This window comes from Bufo bufo, chromosome 10, assembly GCF_905171765.1.
Source record: "Bufo bufo chromosome 10, aBufBuf1.1, whole genome shotgun sequence".
Taxonomy (NCBI): Eukaryota; Metazoa; Chordata; class Amphibia; order Anura; family Bufonidae; genus Bufo; species Bufo bufo.
In genome coordinates, this window is record NC_053398.1 from 129,548,936 (window position 1) to 129,561,362 (window position 12,427).

The 12,427-nt window shown below is 43.8% G+C and overlaps 1 protein-coding gene across 1 annotated transcript in view; it reads left to right on the plus strand.

Annotated features, from left to right (window-relative positions):
• The first annotated feature begins 420 nt into the window (after positions 1–420).
• The window catches only part of LOC120981117 (fatty acyl-CoA hydrolase precursor, medium chain-like), a 675,808-nt gene continuing 663,801 nt past the window's right edge, over positions 421–12,427 (plus strand). The window contains exon 1 of the mRNA XM_040410615.1: positions 421–510. Coding sequence (XP_040266549.1) covers positions 450–510 — 61 coding nt within the window. The 5' untranslated portion in view covers positions 421–449. The remainder of the gene's footprint in view (positions 511–12,427) is intronic.

The window sequence follows — 12,427 nt, forward strand, 5'->3', positions numbered from 1 at the left end:
CTATTGCAGCATAGGGTTACTGGTCTTAACTTGAAAGCGCGTGCCTGATCACATGGTCACTGCATCTAAAGGCTGTAATGACTATTGGCATTATTGCTGGTTGTAGGCAGTACCCGCGGGCCTCTGCTGTACAGAACAGCAGACACCCACTGGCTATGGCGCCCGCCAGAATGGATCTGTAACTGATCAGAAGCAGATTGAAACTATAGCCATGTGCATGAGGTTTTAGTCTTTAATCTACATGGGGGCAGGAGCAAGTGTGACAGGATAATATACACCATGGGCATAGCTGTCTTGTCCGGCTAATGTCAACATTGAAAGATCTGTAATTATACTGTGATTTGTTAAATTAACTAGAAATGTATTATCTGTGACCTCAGATCTTTTTCTCCTGCATCTAATGACTCTGGCCTTGAAGAGCGTCCACTAGTGACCACAGCGCACAGGACATGGCGATTCTGCCGCACATTCTGCTCCTCAGCCTTTTCATTCTGACACCAATCGCAACAGGTGAGAACCAGGGTGCAAGATACTAGAGGGCAGAATATCGGGGAGTAATACACAACCCACGTAATAAGGCCAAAAGCACACGGCCGTGTTCCGCGGCAGAGAGCGGTCCGTGGTATGCTGGACTGGATTCCTGTTCAGAGCAGGAGCGCACAACATCATTGGTTGCTATGACGCTGTGTTTCATGCCGCCGCTGCACTACAGTAATGCACTATATGAGTGTATTACTGTAGTGCAGCGGCGGCATAAAGCGCATGACGTCGTGCGCTCCTGCTCTGAACAGGAATCCAGTCCGGCATACCACAGAACACGGCCGTGTGCATTTGGCCTGATGCTGCACAGCAACGGCCAAATCTAGAACATAGCCACCATTAATACTATAAAAACCTTTTTTATGCTAGTCATATCATTGTACATAGAAGCAGTATTATCGTAGTTATATTCTTGTACATAGGAGACAGTATTATAGTAGTTATATTCTTGTACATAGGAGGTGATATTATAGTAGTTATATTCTTGTACATAGGAGGTAGTATTATAGTAGTTATATTCTTGTACATAGAAGCAGTATTATAGTAGTTATATTCTTGTACATAGGAGGCAGTATTATAGTAGTTATATTCTTGTACATAGGAACAGTATTATAGTAGTTATATTCTTGTACATAGGAGCAGTATTATAGTATTTATATTCTTGTACATAGGAGCAGTATTATAGTAGTTATATTCTTGTACATAGGATGCAGTATAATAGTAGTTATATTCTTGTACATAGGAGGCAGTATTATACTAGTTATATTCTTGTACATAGGAGGCAGTATTATAGTAGTTATATTCTTGTACATAGGAACAGTATTATAGTAGTTATATTCTTGTACATAGGAACAGTATTATAGTAGTTATATTCCTGTACATAGGAACGGTATTATAGTAGTTATATTCCTGTACTTAGGAGCAGTATTATAGTAGTTATATTCTTGTACATATGAGGCAGTATTATAGTAGTTATATTCCTGTACATAGGAACGGTATTATAGTAGTTGGATATAAAAGGCAGCATTATAGCATTCACTAGAGATGAGCGAATTTCTGCCTATGAAATTTGTTCACACTTTGTTGGTAAAAGACAATAAAACCTTACCCAAGAGAGGGTCATAAGAACCACCCCATAAATGCACATCCGACAAGTCAGTATCAAAAATATATAAAGTTTATTAGACACACCAACAGACACATTAAAAAATTGTATACAATTAGAACAAAGTGCAGTATGCAATCAATATTATATAACCAGCACAAACAGGTCCACTGAGTTGCCCCACCATAGGCACATAAAATAAAAACCAGCGTATAACAATATCAATGTGGAACATAAAGAAAATGTAACATAAGGTAAGACCTCTGAAAATACAAACAGACCTGGATAGGGGCAAAATGAAAGAGCCAAACCTACATGGACAGCTGGTGCAGTGGACCTGGAAAAGTGAGAAAGCACCCAACGCGTATCGCTGGAGCAATCCGGCTTCCTCAGGGGTTCTTTGTTGGTAAAAGGTTACTACGGGCCATAATGCAGTTCTATGACAGAATGCTTTTAGAGGCGTTCCATTCAGTCATAATAGTCTATGGGCTGCAAAACGGATTCATCCTGTTATGCTGGGGAGCCATTGTCACAAAGGGTTAACAGTTTTTCTAACTGTACTTTCACTTTGTGCTGCCATCTAATAACCCTTATCTCTAAACTACAGTACTAAGAGGTCATAAACATGTATTTAAGACACATTCTTATCAGTAAGATAAGAACTGAGCTATGAGTGTTTATAATGTCAGGGCAGAGATGAGGAGCCCCTCTGCTCCCCAGATGACGGAAAAGGGAGAATCCACAGGTGGCTAATAGAGCTTGTCATCTATGTACATAAAGATTCCATATTGCAATGATTTTTATCTCCAGTACAATGCAATACAAAGCTGCACCTAAAGGTGTACATAGCCTTTAATGTTACAGCTAGCCAATGCAGTGCATGTTCCAGCAAGGAGAACCATAGGAGAATATGCGTTATGCTATATAATGGAAATATTTCCAGTAGTAATAGTATCAAAATAGCCAGAATAATTGGTTTTATTTGTAGGTCAAAATGATGAAAGGCCATTAGTGACCACGAAATATGGACAACTACGGGGCGTTACGGTGCCGGTAAAGGAAATATCAAGAATCGTGGATGTGTTTTATGGAGTCCCTTTTGCAAAACCTCCAGTCGGACCTTTGAGATTTGCTAACCCACAACCTCCTGAGCCCTGGAGCTCTGTTAGAGACGCCTCTGAGTATCCCCCCATGTGAGTTCATAGGCTTGTGATGCTTTTATTTCTATGTACATACACAATGGCTGGGTTTGGGGTGGCCCCAATGCTACACGGAGTCCCCCGGACACCACTGAGGTGTTACCACGTGTTGCTTCTCTCCAGAAGGGATTTTATGGCATGGTGCACTCCAATGGAAAAAGTCCAGGGTCGGGGTCTGTAGTAAACCAGGTTTTTTTTTGGTTTTTTTCTGGACAAATTCAGGTGCAGAACAATACAGGCGAGGCTTAGGGCTAGCTTCTCCAGTCTCCTCCCTAGCAGAAGGGTTTTATGCTGAGGAAAGGCTTGAGCTAGCTGTCCTTCTCTTCACAAGGCTAGTGCCCTGGTCCAAGGCTGGTGATCCGGGGTGTGTACATCCCTCATTTTTAATAAAGGAAGCATTTTGCAAAGGATACATAACTTGTGCTTTTTTTTCAATAACTGGTATAAGATATTTTAGGTTTACTGTGACTATTCAGAAAGCTCGCTAAAGGTCTTCAAAACGCCTAATATTTTAATACCAATTTGCGTATATCATGGGCAAACATTGCCAATGTTTCCTTCTCTCTAACTTGCATCCCCTCTGTAGCCTTGTCCCCTAATAACACTAATAAGGGGTGATGATGGGGGTCCCTCCTGTTGTTCCCCTTCCCCCCCCCCCCCTTTCCTCTAAGTCAAGGGGCCAGGCAGGGGAAAGAACCACCCTTTAGTTCTGAAAGTCTTAGAATTCAGACAGCGCGGTGTTTGTCTTAATGGGTAAAACCATAGAACTCAGAGGATGCACTTATGACTTTTTTTTTTTTTTTTGGAGGGTCAGAGGGGTGAATACATGCACCGATGACCTCAGTTTTGATTTCTTTACACAGTCCACATTGTTACAATGAAAGGAAAACCTACTATTACTATCGGGACCATTACATAAAATAGAACGTCAAATCTATTTTACATCCAGGCTGTAACAGTAAAATAACAAGGGGGTGAATACTTTCCCAAGAAACTTTATACCTCCATATTGATGTGTATATTTACCAGTGACGTAGATGGAGATGCATTTCATTGCCTCTGTATATTTCAGGTGTGTACAGGTAACACTGTATATGACTTTTGAAAGGGAACATTACCGATCCTCCATTGTGCTGCCCCGGGCCTCGGAGGACTGCCTGTACCTGAATGTGTATACACCAGCCGACAGACACAAGGAATCCAAATTACCTGTAAGTGCCAGGAAATCAGAGGGTAATATTTTGATACTTGTCATATAGTAAACTGGAAAGCTACCATTGCAAAGTATTTTGACCCTGCAGGTGCTTGGGACTCGTTGGAAATTGTAGTTTTGCAGAGTTTCTCTTAAATATTGTCTGTCATGATATTTCTAGTAAATGCACAAAAAGAGCATCATTCGGTGCAGGTACCATATATGGGAGTGGTGTTAATGGCATCTTATAGACTGTTGCTCACATAGGGGGTAGTGGCTCATTAAGAATGGCTTTCCCATAAATATTAATCTCTTCCCCTTTTCCTAGGTCATGGTCTCTATTCCTGGCGGAGGGCTGGTGTTTGGGACGGCCAGTACATATGATGGCTCTGCAATTAGCGCCTATGAGACTGTAGTGTTTGTGTCCATACAGTACAGGCTGGGGATCCTAGGATTCTTCAGGTAAAGATCTATCATTCTACATATAGGGTTAATTTACACCCGAATCAGTAGTTTTGTAAATATATTTAGTTGCTAATCTTCTAATTCTAAGTATCCATTTGTATCTTTGGAGTAATACAGGATTAAGTAATGTATGTACACAGTGACTGCACCAGCAGAATAGTGAATGCAGCTCTGGAGTATAATACAGGATGTAACGCAGGATCAGTAAATAAGGAATTCTGAGATGTTTTTCTGTAATGGTTCAGATTACTGTAGGCTTTAGGCAGTCTGTGTATTTATAATTTATTTATTTTTTCTCAGTACTGGAGATGACCAGTTACCTGGTAATTACGGGTTTCGGGACCAAGTTGCTGCTCTCCAATGGGTACAGGAAAACATTGCAAATTTTGGTGGCAACCCCAAGTCGATCACTATACTTGGCCAATCTGCTGGTTCGCTCAGTGTCTCTGCTCTTGTAAGTTCTCTAGTGTGGTGTTTATCTACATTGAGCTTCTATTATCCCTGGGAAATTTTCTAGCCTGTGTCTAACTATATAAGAATTCAACTTGCTAACCTGAAACCTCCTTTTTACACAAACCTATAGCATCACCCAGAGTATTTATTCTATCCCAAAGGACTGGAAATGCACAAGTGGTAACGAAATCCCTACTTTCACAATGCAAACTAAGCTCAGGGATTTATCAGGAAGGTATACATGTATGGCACTGACTTGATGTCCATCAGGGACCATCAAGAATGAATGTTCATATGAATGGCCGATCAGGAACTAGTAATGTCAATGTGCCTTGTAGACGGCAATCTGCTGCCCAGAAACAATGGCTCTGTAGGGATGATCACTCATAAGTGATCCCTCATCCTCATACAGTGACTGCTTCATGTAAATTCAGCCATCGCCTCTGAGCAGGTAATTATCGGGAATGAACAGTTCCTGATAATTGCCTGCTCAGTCAGCCTAGGTAAATAAGCCATCGGACTTGCAGAAAAGGGAATTTCAGGTGAGTAAATCTTGTTCCTCTGTAAATGTTCTTGAAGGTCTGAAACAAACCCAGAAAGATTCCGGTTTGTCTGCCATCTGGAAAATAGCAAAGTTTGGAACAAACTGGTTTGCTTGTCTTTACAATGAAGGTATTAATTCCAGTGCCCATGGATCACTGGGGATGGGTTTTATTCCAGTCTTTCTAGTGAGGGGGAAAAAACAATGGAACCTTTCATTCTGATTATTCTTTATTTGGACCATTTCCTGATGGTTGGGGAAGTTCTGCATCAGACGTAGAGGTTTTTCAGGTCTTCCAGCTGTTGTACCACTTGGGGTGGATGTAAACTGGATGAAATCAGTCCATCATAAAAGGTAATTTTCTTGGGAATCCTATTGCATTCCAATTTCCAGAAGTTTTCTTCCAACAGAAATATTAAAGATTCAGTCTCGGATTGCAGATTTTTCTATGTCTTCAATCTTGCCTAGAAAATACATTATTTAGAGCCATTTTGTCTATTTGGTATTTCAGTTGACTGGGAAAGGATTTACAGGTTAGATTCCACAACACATTGGTTGTAGGATATCTGAATCGCCGGGGGAATGAGGTTCAGTCTAAAACGCAACTCTTCCTTTTCTCTAAGTAATGGCGGTGTAGGGATGGTTACTTTTGCTCAGCCTTGGAGCTTCCATCTAGCATACTCTCCTGCCCCCCCCCCGGGTCTTGAAGAAAAGCCCTAGTTATCTTGATGACTCCAATTTGGCCCAAGAAATCCTGGTTCCCCTGCTAACAAATGTCTCTGAAGGTCCTTTTGTGGAATCCCAAGCTCTTGCCCCAGAACCCTCAATGTCTTAATTTGGCAGCCTAGTTTTTGAAAAATTGATCCTGAGGACTCGGGGCCTGTCTGACATGACTGGGGGGTTAAGGGGGGGGGGGGGGGGGGGGGGGGGGAAATGAGGGGAAATCCCCAGCAGAAAGATTGAGGTCTTCTACTAGAACTATTTTGGCTTTTTGGGTGGAGACCTGAGACGTCCATGGAACAGACTTGCTTGGTGGCTACATGGTCTAGACTCTACTTTTTAAAGCATTATAGCATTGGGTAAAAACTTGGCCTTCGGAAGAAAACTTCTACAGATGTAATGGGTGTATATGTAGATTTTCAGAGTGCTCTACTTTCAGCCACAGTGCCGCACATCTACCTCCATTTCACAGGATGTGCTGGGTAACAAATGCAGAGTTTATGCTTTCAGTTTCTTTTCCTGCCTCTGGGAACTTCAGATGAAGGGCTGGAGATCTGTAATACACAAACCTAATCACCAGGGCAATAAGAATATAAGCCCAGGAGGAAACTAAAGGAAAACTAAATGTCCCTGCGCTACCTTGGTACAGGAGAATCTTCCATGCCAAACTTGCTAAACTCTATAAATAGTAGGTGATGTCATAAATTGGTGCCAAAAATCAGCGCTGGCGCACCTACTTCCTGAGGCCAGTGCTGGGAATGCAGACACTGGCCTTCTCCCCAGCCGATGTACGGAGGCCTAGGTCCAGAACTCCCGCGGTAATGGGGGAGGGGGAGTCCTAGAGCAAAGCATGGACAGGACAAACTAGTCTGAACACCAGATGAGCAAAGGGCTTCCCAGTGGTCACATCATCCCTCTGATATCAGGTAAGAAGATGCCAGACATGACTTCTGCTCTTGGCAATAAAGGGTTGAACAGCACTCCTTGGATCAATGTAGTGGGTGGTAAAAAGCCCCCAATGCAGCGTACATATAGGTAAAAAATAAACTGGAGACAGCACGTCCAAAATGATGGCATTTAATCCAGATGCAATGTTTTGGCTTAGATAGCCTTTGCTTGACAAAGGCCATCTAAGCCGAAAAGGTTTTTTTTGCAGGACAGGTTAGTTTTTCAATGCACAATTTTGGGAACATGTAATGATTAAAACCAGCTGTTTAGCTAAAACCCCCTTTGTTTACATCAGTAAAAAGGCATATTAGTGGTCAGTGATGGCCAGTTCGCAGTGTTCGCCAACGAACACATGGGGGCTGCCATCTTGATTCACAAGTCCGGCGATGCACAGGTAAGGCCATGCCTGTGTCGCGAGCCGGTCTGAAATCAAATGCGGGAGCAGGCAGTTCTGAGAACAGCCTGATGAAGGCCCCCAGTGGCTGTTCTCGGAACTGTCTGCTCAGTGACCGCATTTGATTTCAGACCGGCTGGCGGCGCAGGCAAGGACTTACCTGTGCATCGCTGGACTTGTGAATCAAGATGGAAGCCCTCATGTGTTCGGTGGCGAGCACTGCGAACTGGCCATCACTGTTAGTGGTCACTAAATTAATAGCAGTAACCTTTTCATTGCTGCTTGTTTACTATTCGGCAAGAATGGAATAAAGAATCTTCTGAAGATGTGGAAAGACATTTTCTGTAATAAAGATATTAGAAAAACAACACACTATTGTCCTATGATCAGAAGTGGTCAGATTGTTCTCTGTGCCATAAGCAGAATACACAACTATGCTCAATCATTTAAAAAATAAAATCCACAAATGTCCGCTCCAAGGGTTTGATATTCTGAATTCTCTTTTCTTCTAGGTGCTCTCTCCTTTAGCCAAAGATCTGTTCCACCGCGGCATCGCAGAGAGTGGAACAGTAACAATGCCAGGACTTGTGGTCAGTAACTCTGAAGAGCTCGTCCCCTACCAGGAGGTAAGAATAGCCTATCTAGAACAGGGTTTACAAACTCCGGTCCTTGGGACCCACCTACCGGTCAGGAGTTGAGAATATCCCACAGAATGAATACTTGTGGTAAGTCCTGATGCATGGACACTATCACCTGCTCAATATTGAGGAAATCCTGAAAACATGACGGGTGGATCCCGAGGAGTGGAGTTGAGAAGCCCTGATCTAGAAGGAATACTAGGGCTTGAAGAGGTCTCCATGTGGATGAGCCAAAAGGTCAGATGTATGTATGGGGGTATAAAACCTTTCCCTCTTCCATAATCTGCTGGATTGAAATGCTGCTTTGTCTTCTCTCGAAGGAATACCAGATGGATAATATTACTGCAGGTACTAGATGGTGGTCCACCCACCATTCCTTCTCTGGGAAGGTATCCAAAATTATACATTTAAATCTGAGATTTATAACTGGCAGATGAACCCCCTCCACGATTCCAGTTTTAAACCCACTTTTTGCTGCTCGGCAGTTTTAGCACCTCAAGGGGAGTGAGACCTGCAACCAGTCCTGAGATGAAGATATGCAGAATCTGAATATTATATCTGTTTTCCTCTGCAGTTAGTAGCAAACATATCAGGCTGTGATCTCGCCTCCATAGCCGACTGTCTGAAGAATAAATCAGAAGAGGAGTTTCTTGCTATGGCCAAAGCAATGGTAGGTGTTGTCATCCCACAGTATTGCCCCATGGGAAAAAATTTTAGAGGTGGCTTCTAAAATTGACCCATATCACTTATCCTAGGCATGGGTGCTAATTGTCAGAAGGCTGGGGCCCCATACTGATCATTAAACCAGGAGTCCTAAGCCTCCCAGTCCTCTTCACTGCATGACCACAGCCTGGATGAAATGTTGGTCATGCAGGTGTCCTACAGCTTCATATAAAGTCTGTGGGACTGATGGAGATGACCATGTGTTGTGCTCAGCTTCCACTGACGGTCCCATAGACTCTCTGGACTGGGTGCATCCACCTATTGCAAGTCCTTCTCATATGCTATGTCTTTGCAGGGCCTGATACCCTTTCCTGCCTGTGTGGATGGAGTTTTTCTACCTAAACCAGTGGAGGAGATCTTGGCTAACAAGGAAGGAAACGAGGTCCCTCTTCTCATTGGAATCAATAATATGGAGTTTGGCTTTATACTTCCACTGGTAAGTGTAAGGCCCCTTCCACAGGAGCGAGTATTCTACGTGGGTGCAATGCGTGATGCGAATGCATTGCGCCCGCACGGAATCTGGACCCATTAATTTCTATGGGGCTGTGTACATGAGCAATGTTTTTCACGCATCACTTTTGCGTTGCGTGAATCGCAGCATGTTCTGTATTCTGCTATTTTTCACGCAAGGCTGGCCACATAGAAGTGAATGGGGCTGCCTGAAAATCGCATCCACAAGCAAGTGCGGATGCGCTGTGATATCTTTTATTTAATTTTTTTCATGGATGGTTGCTAAGAGATGTTTGTAAACAGTTTTTTAGCCCATGCCAAACACAAATCGCATTGCTCCCACGAGATAAAAACCTGAACGTGATCGCAGGCAAAACTGAATGCTTTTGCCTGCAAAATCACGCAATTTTCTTACTCAACGCATCCGGACACGCTCGTCTGCAAGGGGCCTAAGTGTTCGCCTTAGGCCTCATGCACACAAACGTGGCTATGGTCCGCATCTGAGCCGCAGTTTTTGCAGCTTGGATGCAGACCCATTCACTTCAATGGGGCCGCAGAAGATGCGGACAGCACTCCGTGTGCTGTCCGCATCCGTTGCTCCGTTCCGAGGCTCCACAAAAAAATATAGCATGTCCTATTGTCCGTTTTGCGGGCTAGAATAGGCATGTCTACAATAGACCGCCCGATCCGCAAATTGCGGAAAGCACACGGGCGGCTTCCGTTTCTGCGGACGGCGAAAAACAGTGCGGTTGGGTGCATGAGGTCTTGTAATGTATTTTCATGTTCTGAACCCACTTGTAGTGGGGGCCCCATTCAGTCATGTCCACCTTCAGCAAGAAGTCTGGAGGGCCCTATGGCCGCCACTGAGCACGTGCAGTACAGGCCATGTATAGCTGTATGCAGGTGGACGACAAGGGAATTGTTTAACCTGCCATTTATTTATATATTTTTTCCCATTTAGCTATATAATATAACTGGGATATCAAAGGGAATGACACGGGAGACTGTAGTGGAGGAGCTCCAGAATATTCCTATGCTGGTGAGGAGCACGGTCCTTCCTATTCTCCATGCAATTATGATTTGTCTTCTATAAAGAAATCCTTCTCCATTGTGGTTAATGTTCATTTTCTAGCCCCTGAGTAATGAAGTAATTTCTGTGATGGTTGACGAGTATCTTGGTGACACCACTGATCCACTGAAGATTCGTGATCGCTTCCTGGACATGTGTGGAGATGCAGCCTTCGTTGTACAGGCTCTAAAGTTTGCAAAATACCATCGAGGTACAGTCCACTCACATTGTAGCAGTAGGGGCCCTGGGCCCCCATCATCCTCAGTCTATAGTATAATTAGATGGTGTGCTCATGTGACTCCCCTGACCATACTGCTAATGTTCAGGCCGCTACCCCAATCTGCCATAATATTCAAGCCATTGATATCAAAAGTGAGTAACATTGGTTATAAGAAATGTCCTTGTAAGTGTGAGGATCTGAGTGACTCTGCGAGGGGCTGAATTGTGATGTCTAGATGACTGGTTCACACCAAGAACTGCTGGTCTTGTAGGGCGTTTCTGGTATGTAGTTTTCAGTACTGGCCAGAAGTGCTCCAAACTGGACCAGCACCAGGGTAATCTCTGGCTCCTTAGTCTGCTCCTGATGACATCATCTGTGGGCACAGTGCCACTTCCTGCCGTTATTGTATGCACCTCCTGAGCTGTGCCAGTGTATGGGGTTGTATGTAAGGCTACTGTCACACTAGTGGTTTTGCAGATCCGTCATGGATCTGCAAAAAACTCTTCCGTTACAGTAATGCAACCGCATGCATCCGTCATGAACGGATCCATCTTGAACACCATTAAAAGCCAATGGGGGACAGATCCGTTTTCTATTGTCAGAGAAAATGGATCCGTCCCCATTGACTTGCATTGGGTGCCAGGACGGATCAGTTTGGCTCTGAAGCGTCAGGAGACAAACTGATGGATTCTGAGCGGATCCTTTTCCATTCAGAATGCATTAGGGCAAAACTGATCCGTTTTGGACCGCTTGTGATCGCCCTGAACGGATCTTGCACACGAAAAGCCAAAACGCCAGTGTGAACGAAGCCTAATAGATGGACGCCAATGATCTGCATATACATCACAGGCTACTTAATTATTGCGAAATGAACAAATAACGCAGTCTTGGCTCGTTAGATTTGGGGGTCCCTGTCTACTTTTGAGTTGGTGGGCACAGTGCCATCTTGTGCAGTTAATGAATGTACCTCCACAGCTGTGCCAGTGTACGGCGTTAATACCTGGATGGCAATGATCTCGGTGTACATCACAGGATCCTTAATGACTGTGAAATGGACAGAACTTGTAGTCTTCTCTCTCATTAGATGCGGGGCTCCCAGTCTACTTCTATGAGTTCCAGCACGCACCAACCTTCCTGGCTTTTTTGAGACCAAAATATGTGAAGTGCGATCATGGCGACGAGCTCATCTCTGTGCTTGGAGGACCCTTCCTGAGGGACGGCGCGTTCTATGCTGGTGAGTCGTCTCGTACTGTTATCAGTTATGTCCTGTGAAGACTCTTTAGCCTGTATTAGATGTTGCAAGAATCAAACCTAAAAATCCTAATGTTTTTGATAATGAGAACGGTGATCTTTGTGTTTTTAGTTCCCAGTGATCGTAAAATCATTAGATTCTTGGAGTGTCATTTTAACATAAAAATTCTCATTTCATCAAGTGCATGTAATAAGTCATCACCCGCTCATTAGATCAGACTGTGTAGTATCGTAGGCGCACACTGCGGCTTACAGGCCGGATGGTCCCTGTTCCAGACTTGGCTATTATACAGGCCGTGGCGGTCTTCATGATGCACACAATAGGTGGCGATTCTATTCAGCTCTGGCATTAACCCCTCTGTAATATTTGGCTTCAGATGCATTAACCAGTCCCTGAGGTATTATGTCACTCACCTCCACTCTTCAGATAGTTACTTGCAGGATTAATGCTGGCTTTCTTTCCAGCAAATTCCCAGCTGACTCTTTAATCTCCTTCCTGCTACTGACCATGAGGCCTGC